At 31.5% G+C, this 12,107-nt stretch overlaps 1 protein-coding gene across 1 annotated transcript; it reads left to right on the top strand.

The window, feature by feature from the left end:
• LOC104772349 lies at positions 466–1,809 on the top strand. The gene is made up of 3 exons (XM_010496979.2): positions 466–655; positions 1,036–1,241; positions 1,425–1,809. The coding sequence occupies exons 1-3, from the start codon at positions 554–556 to the stop codon at positions 1,681–1,683; spliced, it is 567 nt and encodes a 188-aa protein (XP_010495281.1). The 5' UTR covers positions 466–553; the 3' UTR covers positions 1,684–1,809.

Raw genomic sequence — 12,107 nt, 5'->3', positions numbered from 1 at the left:
TCTCACTTATGTGTTTGTTTAGTATATCGGATCATCTACATTCTACAAAACCAACTGTAATATGGTTTTGGCAGTTGCAATGAGATGAGTTTGTATTGGACAATTGGGTGTAGTTTCCAAAAATGAAAACACACTTCTCGTAAATTGTACACAGTCTACACTCTTAATTTAGACCCTCGTAAAGTACAAAACCAATTACATCAGGCTTTTACTTAAAAACTTAAAAAGGGAAAGATTCGGGCTTCTGAGCCCATTAAGCCCAGCTTCTTATTAAAAAATAACCTTTACGCTCTTCTTACCCTTTTTATCTTTTCCAAAAAGAAAACACAAAATTCAAATAAAGACTTCCTCACGCGCCCACACTCCGCGTGAAGCTTCTATACAAATCAACGCTTTGACGTGATAAACACTCGCTGTTTCGAGCGTGTTCTTCGTTTCAACACTCGCAGCTCGTGTTTTTTTTTTTTTTTTTTCACTTTACTTACTCGATTCCAGCTCTCTCACACTTCACAGTCGCCTCTGCAAAAGTCGATTTCTTCTTTCGCCGGAGATAATGGGAGAAGGGAAGGCCTCGACTCTTGTTTTTATCCTCGTCGTCGCTCTTAGTTTAGTCGCCTTTGGCTTCTCCATAGCAGCCGAACGCCGCCGCAGCATCGTAAGTCACTCTTCTCTCTTCTCTCCGCTAGGGTTTTTTTTTCTTTTTCTCTTGAGTTTCGATTTCTAAGTAATAATAATCATTAGGATGATGCAGCTTAATATTTCTATATATGGATTTGTTTCATAGTTACTTAGATTTAGTAATGAATGATGATTGATGCCTCTAATTTAAGTTCTTGATTATTCTTCAAGAATCAATTTAGAATCAATAGATTGGAGAAATCTAGTAACTACATAACCATTTGAGAACTATGTTTTTTTTGTAGACTGAGACTAGAGAAACATCTATGTAACTAATAAGCATATGTAAACAGAGTCTATGCTCTCTGTTGTGGTACTTCTTTATTAAGGGTCTCCCTTTTCTCTGTTTTGTGGCAGGGGAAATCTATCCATGACCCAATAACAAACGTGACGTTCTGCGTATATGACTCTGATGTAGCCACTGGTTATGGAGTTGGAGCTTTTCTCTTCCTCCTCTCTAGTGAATCATTGCTTATGGGTGTTACCAAATGCATGTGTTTTGGTAGACCTTTAGCCCCTGGAAGTGACCGTGCTTGGTCTATTATCTATTTCATCTCTTCTTGGTAAGTCCCCATTAGCTTTAAAGACTCGAACAATTCATCTTCAAGTTTAGCTTCATCTTGAAAGTGATATAGCTTTAGATTTATTTCTGGTTTTGAAGCGTTGAGATATCAGTAGATCAGTAGTCTTACCTATAATATATAAACCCACTTTATTGATTGATAGTCCAAATTTGACAATTGTAGGATGACATTTCTGGTAGCAGAAGCTTGTGTAATAGCAGGAGCGACCAAGAACGCATACCACACTAAGTACTTAAGCGCGCAAACCTTCTCGTGTCAATCTTTGCGTAAAGGGATTTTCATTGCAGGGGCAATCTTTACAGTTGCTACAATGGTCCTTAATGTCTACTACTACATGTATTTTACCAAGTCTGTCTCTTCACCACCTGCTCACAAAGCAAACCGTTCTGGTTCCCATATCGGAATGGCGGGTTATGCATAAATGTCAAAAGAAGAAAACTGGTTTAGTCATTTGTAGATTTAAGAAAAAGAAAAGAGGTTGTTGCATTGTTACAATACTACTATTTGATTTGCTGGTTATATATATATGTCTGCTTGATTATGAAAATTTCCTGTTTTTTCTTTCAACTTATTAGGCAATTCTCATTCTTGAGTGCATGTTTGTAATCATTTTCATTATATTTTAAGTATAGATATATATATATATTTTGATTAGAGGTACTATTATGTTTTGTTCTTATAAGTCGCAAGAGTATAGTCAGTCAATCTAAAAATTATCAATTGTCTCATAAAGAGTATTGGGCTTTATAAAAAGGCTTTTCAAAATCAGACCCATGTGCACGGCATAGAGCTAGGGGAAAAAGTATGTGGAATGGACCTTTGTATAGTTTCAGACCGTTTGTAATTTTTTGGTTGAAAGTATCAGTTATGAAATTACTTGTAAATATTTAAATATGAACAGGATTACCCTTTCTAATCATGGTTTTTACTAGGCTATGAAAACAATTATATTGCAATTTTAAAACTTTCACCATTATAATTTATATAACTAGGATCTGACTAGTGATTTGCACACGACTATCACCATTAGAGTATTAATTACGTCATCGCAGTTTTCTGATGGGTGCGACTTGTAATTTTTTATTCTTTCACAACTGATCTATCAAAACCAATTATAGAAAATCAGAAGCTATAGAATAAAAACGACATATCATAAAAGGCAAATGGGACAAACAAAAACATAAGTAATAGAGGGGGAAAAAATGCTCAAATGATGTGGTTTTGATATTTTCCATACAAATATTTGATTGCTCAGTCTTTTTTCTAGGAGCACCAATTTGAATTGTATCTTCTAAAATTAAATTAAATACTTTTCGTCTATTATGTAGGCCTCTCAAGGTGTCTTTATTGTATTTGTCAAAAAAAAAAAAGGCTGTCTTTATTGTGGGGAGCTTTAAAATAGATAGAAACAGAGAATAAATAAAGTCAAGATATCTTTAATCTGAAATAAAAAAAAATTCTCCTAACCTATTTTTTTTTCTCATATGGAGTTTATGTTATATGTTAAATTTTTACAATAATATACTATATATATGATTAAAACCAAAAAAAAAAAGTGATATGATTTTATGCTTTCAATGAACGACTAAATAAAACGTGCCGTTTTGGTTAAACCTGCACTATGAAAAACTATAAAAGCTGATTACACAATAAAAATAGGCCGATAGGTTTAGTAGTTGTGAAAGCAACATAAGCCAATTTAATAGACTTACGAAAACGTCGTGAAATCGTAAAAAATAGCGTTGGCTTGTTGGGTTAGGTGGTCATAACATTTCTTAATATCCTTTAAAGTAATATAGTTCCTAATATATACCCCCACTTAAACATTAGATTTACGTTTTAACAGTAGTATATATGCTTACTTGGAAATTGCTTTATACGTGATAAAAGATATATTCGTAAAAAAAAAAAAAAAGAGGACTAAATTGATTGTATTTTTTTTCTTCTGAAAATTCGATTGAAGAAAGAAAGTAGGCCAATGGGACCTTCTCTGTAAATTGTTCTCTACTTTTCCAAATTGGATACAACTTCTTCCTCTTCCTTTTTTTCCCCCCGTGAAAGCTAAAGCATCGATAGAGCCTTACATAAGTCAATATCGTATTTAAATTTTCACATAATCAAATAACAAATCTAGTAGTATTGAATTTTCTCTTTATATCTTTAAACAGATTTCCACCCTAATCATGCAATCACTTTTGTATTAACGAGTCGTATGTAAGTACGTAACATAATCGATTTATACTATAAAATAATGTATGATATAATATATATCTAGCGTAGGCAAAAGTGCCCATGAATCAAATAACTTGAAGTTTTAAAAAACATTTTTAAAAAACATTTTTAAAACTGATATATTACAATTTCTATATTAGCTAGTTGTGCTTGCTTATTGTTTGTTATTAGTAATTATACTATTATAGTATCGATTTTAGTAAGAAAGAAAGCAACCGAATAATGTTGAACAAAAATAGAACATTCTTATTCAAAATAGATGATATTAAATAGATGTCATGAGTGGGTTAATCAGTCGTTAGCTTTTTATCCTATTAACCGTATTTCATGGGTGCTATATAACTCTATTATCCATTAAATTAGTTTGAATTTTTCTGGTCAAGTTTCAAAACCAACCATTTAATTTTCTGGTCAGACGTTACAAAATATAATAGACAAATGGACAACAACTATTTTTATTATTTATCGTATCTATAAGATTTTATTATTTTAAATGAGGCCATCTAAGCAATTACTATAGTCATATCTAGTATTATATTACGTGGATCCAACGGCGACTGTTACGGTGACGTGGATTGGTCGAGAAACTTTAACGGTCAAGATTACCCTGCAAGATGTGATACACGTGGCACGTTCTTTGTACACGTCGTCTGCCTCACGCTGTCGGCTTGAAATTTTATACTTCATCTTCACAGTTTCATTTATTTTAATCTCACCGTTTGCTTTCATCCTGTAGACAAAAGGTTTAAAGAACTGAATGAAAATATCAAGAAAACAAATTGAGAGTTCAGAAATTTCAAACTAAATGAACTACGATTTTTTAGTTTTTAAAACCAATTTTTTTTTTTTTTTTTTGCTTAAAGTGTTTAACCAAATCGGTACGACAAAACTTAAAAAAGGTCAATCAAAAAGAAAATTTGTATGGACATGTAAAATCTGAATATATATATATATATATATATTATGTGTGTGTGTATAGCGCTAAACCATGATTGGATAGTGACACATAGCAAGATAATTCAATAATAATGTTTTCGTCATATCATAATTCGAGTGAACAAAAAAAAAAGCTAAAACATTTATAAAAAGAAAGAGAATTGTAAGCCGCTTAAAAAATAAATAGAAAATTCTTAGGTATTTTCGTTGAACAGAAAGGAAGACTGAATAAATTTCAATTATTTTTTTTGAGAATTTTCCAGAATTAACCCATGATGATGAAGTGGTAACAAATTATAGCCAAAATAAAAAATAAAAAAATGGGCAACAAATTGTTCCCATCGATTTAGATATGAAGCGTAATTAAATGAAAAAAATACCTTCGTTTCGTTTTGTTTTATGATACTAGGATTATGTACTTACTTTAACTCGTTGCTATTTCTTTTACGTGAACGAAGAAACAAATTAACCTATGTGCTACAGCGGAAACATATGTTATTTCTCTTGCGGAGGAACCAACTTATTAGGCTGTAACATATGTAACACCACACCTTTCATTTATATGATATTTGCGCTTTAGCAAAAAAAATAACGAAGAAACAAATAACTTTTCACGATAAAATCAATTTCCAAAGTTACTTGTTTTTTTGTAACATAATAGGGTATAGTAAAAATTGTTGTCAGCATAAACAACGAAAAATACCTAAGGATATTTATTTAGCAGATCATTAATAGTTGTTTAAAACATAATTTTCAATTGTTTTCTCCACGATACACCAATATTATGTGACTCATCAAAGTTGAAAGTGATTGTAAATGGGGAATAGAGTAAAGTCGAAAGCAGAGGATGATTCCTCATGGAGACAATTATCGTGGCGCTGACTGAAGACGACACAACATGAAAGTGACGCGCACCTTAACCGTCCTTCTAAATTCTCTCTATTAGCAAAATTCTATTTCCAACATGGCTTATTTAATTATTACTTTATTCTTTTCACAAATTTTTGATTCTGATTTATGCTGACACGATTGCGCAATTAGGGCTCACCAAAAATATGTTTTTTCATCTCAGCTTCGAATTTATAAAATGCAAAAAGGTAAAATATATTTACTATCGTTTTGCTGCCATTAGGCCTAATTAACAGAGAAATTAACTATAAAAAAATACATTATACGTCCTTGCATCGATGGTTCTTCAACACATGGACCCTTGCGTAGCTAATTGTTCCCATCTCTTTATGTCGACGATACGATATACATACGCCCGAATATATTAGGCTATTGACACGAAAAAGAAACGAATAATCTATATATATTTTTTTATATTCATCCATTATCTTCCAATTTTATTTTTAATACTTTAACAAAACTAAAGAAATATATAGATATGCTGATTTGAAAAAGTTTAGAATAAGCTTGGATAATAACTTACTTTAAAAAAAATAGTTAATGATTTTTTTTTGTCTATGTATGTAAATGTGATTGATATGTACTGTATCATATATATGCAGGCATTGCCCTTCTACCATAAATGTATTTTTCAGGATATTTTGTGTTTTATAGATTTTTAAGTGATTCTGGAATTAGTTTATGGTCACCAAAATAGTTAGGTCATATATTTTTAAGAAGAAAACAGGACTTTCAAAATGGAACGAGAGGCAGATTCTCAACATTGTTATCCAAAGATCTTTGAAAAGGGAATACCAAAAAGAGCTCATGTGAGCATTATAAAAAAATAAAGAATAGCCCAAAAAAAAATGTAAAATACTTAGCGTAAATCAAAAGAAGTTGATAAAATTTGTATAAAGAATGACCTACTTTTAGTGCCTTCATTTTTAATAACACGAGAAATCCTATTTTTATCAAACAGGAACCACTAATATGTAAAGTTGCGCATATAGGTTTGTGTCCAAGTTACGCTAATATATAAACAGGTTTGTGTAACTACGGCCTCTTTTTCTGTCCAAGTTAATAGTATGCTTGTTGGGTATTTTGGGAGCAAAAGAGGTATGCGTCAAGGTTGCTCACTCACTCCATATATCTTTGTCATATGTATGAATGTCCTTTCCTGCAAGTTGGACAAAGCTGCAAGGGACACCAAATTTGTTTATCACCCGACCTGTAAGTCTATGCAACTCACTCATCTCTGCTTTGCAGACGATTTGATGGTTTTTATGGATGGCACGAAGCAATCTGTTAAGGAAGAACTCGATATTTTTGATGATTTTGCAATACATTCTGGTTTAAAGATAAGCATTGAAAAGTCCACAATCTAAATGGCAGGTCTCCCTCCAGAGTCCCACGCAGAGATACTTCAACAGTTCCCCTTTGCTCCTGGTCAGCTGCCAGTTCGCTATCTAGGTCTCCCCCTCTTGCCAAAGAGAATGTCGTCTAATGATTACCTCCCTCTCACGGAAAAAATACTATCGCAAATCAGCTCATGGACTGCACGGTCGCTATCCTTTGCTGGTAGACTGCAACTCATAAATTCTGTCATATTTAGCACAATTAATTTCTGGATAACTGCTTTCAGACTCCCTAAAGCTTGCATTGCAGAAATAAAAAAGTTATGCTCCGCTTTCCTATGGTCTGGACCCTCTCTAAGTTCAAGAAAGGCTAAAGTTGCATGGGTTGATGTTTGTTTACCAAAGCATAAAGGTGGATTAGGCCTCCGCTCTATAGAGGAAGCAAACAAAATTAGTACTCTAAAGTTGCTTTGGAGGAGACTATGTGCAAAAGATTCTTTATGGGTTAACTGGGTGAAATGATACATCATCCGTTCGGGCTCATTATGGTCTGAAAATTAACACATACACGGGGTCTTGGATTTGGAGAAATGGCTGCTCTACCTCCTTTTGGTTTGATGATTGGAGCTCCTTGGGTCGACTATATGATAAACTTGAGAACAGGGGTCCTATCGATCTAGGAAGCCCGCTGTCGAGCACGGTGGCAACTGCAATGGTCTCCACTAGGCGCAGAAACCACAGACAACCGCTCATGAACCTTGTTGAAGAAGAACTTCGGAAATGTCAGCTTGCTTGTGTCCAGGATCAACACGATGTGGCACTCTGGAAAGGGAAGAATGATCTTTACCGCAGCAGGTTCCCGACAAAGGACAACTGGTCCCAAATACGTGTAGCCAAACTGGTAATGGCGAATCATAAAGCCATTTGGTTCCCATTGGCGACGCCGAAATTTGCTTTCATTACCTGGTTAGCAAAAAAAAACAGATTATCTTGTGACAGACTGAGGGTATGGAATCAAAATACAAATGCGACCTGTGTTTTTTGTAAGCACCCGCTGGAAACGAGAGAGCATTTGTTCTTCTTGTGCCCTTTCACCTAAGAAGTGTGGAAGAAACTAATTGAGGGTCTCCTCGGGGACAGATTCACTGCAAGTTGGTATGAAATTATCTCCCTACTCATTGGCACTGACCTGGACAAAACAACCAAGTTTCTCTTGGGTTACACTTTCCAGAATACGATCCACTCTCTATGGAGGGAGCGCAACGCTCGACGTCATGGGGAGACACCGGTTCAGGAGGCAACACTGGTTCAACTACTTGATAAAAACGTTCGCAACAGATTCAGTATCATTAGAGGGGGCCATCTTCAATCTTGGTTTGCTGCAACTCTCTATCGAGTTTAATGCTCTGTTTTGTATAATTGCTCTGTTTTGGGTTCTTTAAAATTGTCCTCAAAAAATCAAACACAAATTTTATATAACGTTTATTTCTTTTCAATATAATTTAATATTTATTTAAAAAAAAAGTTGCTCATATAATGTGTTTTTAGAGTCTACAATTAGACGGAGGGACTTTCACTTTGGCAGCCTATATGTGCGTTTGTATAGTATAATTGTTATAAGAAAACATATATAACTTTGTCATATACATATAGTTCTAAAGATCCAATCGTGTCATGTGTTGCGCTCGCTCTCCAAATCTCCCATAACGACATAGTATGATTTTTTTTTTTTTTCAATTGATTAAATCCATATCCATACTGATGTTACCCAAAACTACCCAAAACCAGTGGCCAGATTATTTAATTTTTGTTTTTTCTTATTTTCTGGTGAAAGCATGAAACAAAATATTGAGAACGATAAAGATCATAATTCATAAGACTACCATTCTGAAGAGAATTCATTGTGAAACATGTATATTGAAAATATTTGAAAAACATTAATTGTTTGGATTCGTTGAATATTTTGACATTCAATAAAAATTAAAAATCATTTTATGAAAAAATATAATGAAAAAGAGATTATTCGTAGTATTTTTTCAGATTATCATAGATATCATTTTTATACTTAGTTTCTACCAATTAAACTTAATTCTATCCTATAACATATCTACTTTTTCCATTAAAAACTAATAATAATTCTTTCATGACTTTTGGACAAACCTGTTTATGAGAAAGAGACAAGTACAAATAGGGAAGAGAAGGAGAGAGTATCAACGAGAGGGCGAGATGTCTAGGGTATTCGGTTTTGAGTTTTGACGAGGATTAAACGTCATAAGAGATTAAGTTTAAATTTTATGGTTAAGTGTTTATATTCAATGATGTTTAAAATGATAAATTGATAATTTAGAGTTTCAGGATATTGCATATCAAATTCAGATCATGATTTTTTCGTTTGAATAGATAACTTAAATCAGTAAAAAGACATCAACTAATTTTATTCCTAGCATTTAGAAGTCGTCAAATATCAGATCTTAATTAATATACTAAATATAGAATAATTCTTGGATTCAGGTGAATCCCTTTGATCACTTCTCCTTATTTTAGCTAATGAGAATCTGACATGTTATAATACATTTAAGAACCTATTCATTCAACTCCTTAAAAGATAAAAAAACAAAATCCGTATACATTATTATAAAATTAAAAACTTAAACCACTTATTTATAAACTCAAACCGATATATAATTTCATTTTAATTGTAAAATCTAAACCCTAACCATCTCATTTGTAAACCCAAACCAACATAAATTTTTGTTTTAATTGTAAAATCTAAACCCTAACCACTTCATTTATAAATCCAAGCCGACATATAATTTTGTTTTAATTATAAAATCTAAACCCTAATCACCTTATTTATAAACCCAAACCGATACATTATTTCATTCTAATTATAAAATCTAAACTAAGCCAATATTTAACTTCTCTTAAAAAAATTTATACAGAATTTGTAAAATCTAAACCCTAATCACCTTATTTGTAAACCCAAACCGATACATCATTTCATTCTAATTGTAAAATCTAAACCAAACCAATATTTAACTTTCCTTAAAAAAAATTATATGGAATTAGTTTCCTTAATCTGTTTTGCTTTTTAATTTAATTTTGATTTATTTTTTTAAATAAAATAATGTATAGAAAATTCTGATAGGTTGAAAAGAAAGAAGTGAACAAGAAGGTTCACCCTAGGAGTGAACTTAAGTATTTTTCCTACATATATATGAAAAATACTTACGTTCACTTCTTGGGTGAACCTTGTTGTTCACATTTTCCTTTTCAACCAATCAAAATCTCCTATATATTATTTTATTTAAAAGTTAAATCAAAATTAAATTAAAAAAGTAAAACAAATTTTGTATACTCTTAGTTAAAGAAATTTAAATATTAGTTTGGTTTAGATTTTACAATTAGAATGAAATTATGTGTCAGTGTGAGTTTACAAATAAGATGATTAGAGTTTAGATTTTACAATTAAAACGAAATTTTATGTCGATTTGGGTTTACAAATGAAGTGGTTAGAGTTTAGATTTTATAATTAAAACAAAATTATATATCGGTTTGGGTTTACAAATGAAGTGATTAAGTTTTAGATTTTACAATTAAAATGAAATTATATGTCGGTTTTGGTATATAAATGAGATTGTTAGGGTTTAGATTTTTCAATTAAAACGAAATTATATATCGATTTGGGTTTATAAATGAGATAATTAGAATTTAGATTTTACAATTAGAATGAAATTATATATCGGTTTGGGTTTATAAAAGATAGGTTTGAGTTTTAAATTTTATAATAATATATACATATTTTTTTATTATAAAAAGATAAATAAATAAGTTATTAAATATATGATGACATGTCACATTTTCGGTTATTTAATGAAAGAGAAGTGAACAAAATGTTCCGGTGAATCCAAGAATTGTTTCATATAGATAGTAACTTTTAAAAAATGCCGCTGATCTATATTAATATCCTACTATATTTGGTGCGCACATGAAATTTTATCAACCACAACTCTTTTTATTTTCACCACTTTCTAAGAAATACCTAATGTAAATTATAATAACGCTAGTGATAAATTCATAAAAATATGTACAACCCCGAGTTCAGTCCATTTGAATTTGGCACTCTTTTAAAATATGTAAAATCACAGCTATCGCTTCGTTAACATATATTTCCTAATAAATAAATGTCAGGTGAAAAAATAATGTCAAATCAATACAGAAAATTGAATAGGTTTACATTTTTTTTTTGGGTGAAACTAAGAAAACAATGTCACTTTCAAGAAAATAAAAGAGAATAGATTGGTGGGGGACCACGTAATTTACTTTTGTGCGGTTTGAGTACTTGATTGCTTTGTACTCACGTGATGCGTTGTTAATGGGAACTTAAAATGATCGAAAAATTTAATAATTCAAGTATCATATATGTTATTCGCCTGCTTTTTTGTTTATTTAAACCTAGAAAAAATAAAACCTTAGTATATGCTTTTGGTATATTGATATTCAAAAACATACGATAGATTGAAACTATCCCCAGTTTGTTATCTTCATATCCAACATGCGCATTACTCCCACTCACAAAACTCAATTATGCTCCTTTCTCTCTACTTTAATTTACTTAGTATTTTTCAATAAATGTATGCACTCTTTTTAAATAGAAGAAGTCTTGGGGGGGGGATCTATGCTGTATTAGAGAATTTTAATTGTTGACAAAAGTAATTATTATAATCCATTGATTTATATAATCTTCTAAGTTCTATCTAAGCCATCATGTAGTTCACATAGTTTTCATTTCTGGTTTGTCAAAGACACGAAATAGTTTTAGTTAAGCGTTGACATTAGTTAGTTGGGTACGTATTTTAAAACTTCTACTATTCATAATCGATTTGTCTTGTTCGAAACACTAATATATTTCAAGAAACAACACTTTAATGAAAATAAACTGGATTACCAAACTTAAGATAATTATAACATCTTTATTGGTATTTTTCTTTTAAAGTGATAATTTATGAATATTTCAAGTTCCTATACGTAATAACAGTGTCTTGTATTTTTTATATACCCTGCCCGCATTCACGTGTATCCATCCGTACGTCTACGCAACCGAACAAATAATGATAGACTAGGAGTTAAGCACAAAGAAGATCAGATCGGCCTAATTCGTTTCCAATAATTGTTTCATTTTTACATGTCAATTGTAATAAAATTATAAATAACCCTTAATTAATGGTGGTTTTTAGTTGACAAATCAGAGGTTTTCTTTTTAAGTTTGAGAGAGATACGTAAATAAATATAGTGGACCTTTTGATATTATTATTTTTTTTGAAAATATAAAGGCCTTTGGTTTGGTGTATTGATATATATTTCTTGATACGTGTATGATTTGCACGATGAGGTGAACATCATGTGTAGGCCTACTACGTATACGCATACT

Source organism: Camelina sativa, chromosome 3 (assembly GCF_000633955.1).
Source record: "Camelina sativa cultivar DH55 chromosome 3, Cs, whole genome shotgun sequence".
Classification (NCBI taxonomy): Eukaryota; Viridiplantae; Streptophyta; class Magnoliopsida; order Brassicales; family Brassicaceae; genus Camelina; species Camelina sativa.
This window is presented reverse-complemented; position numbering and strand designations above follow the sequence as displayed.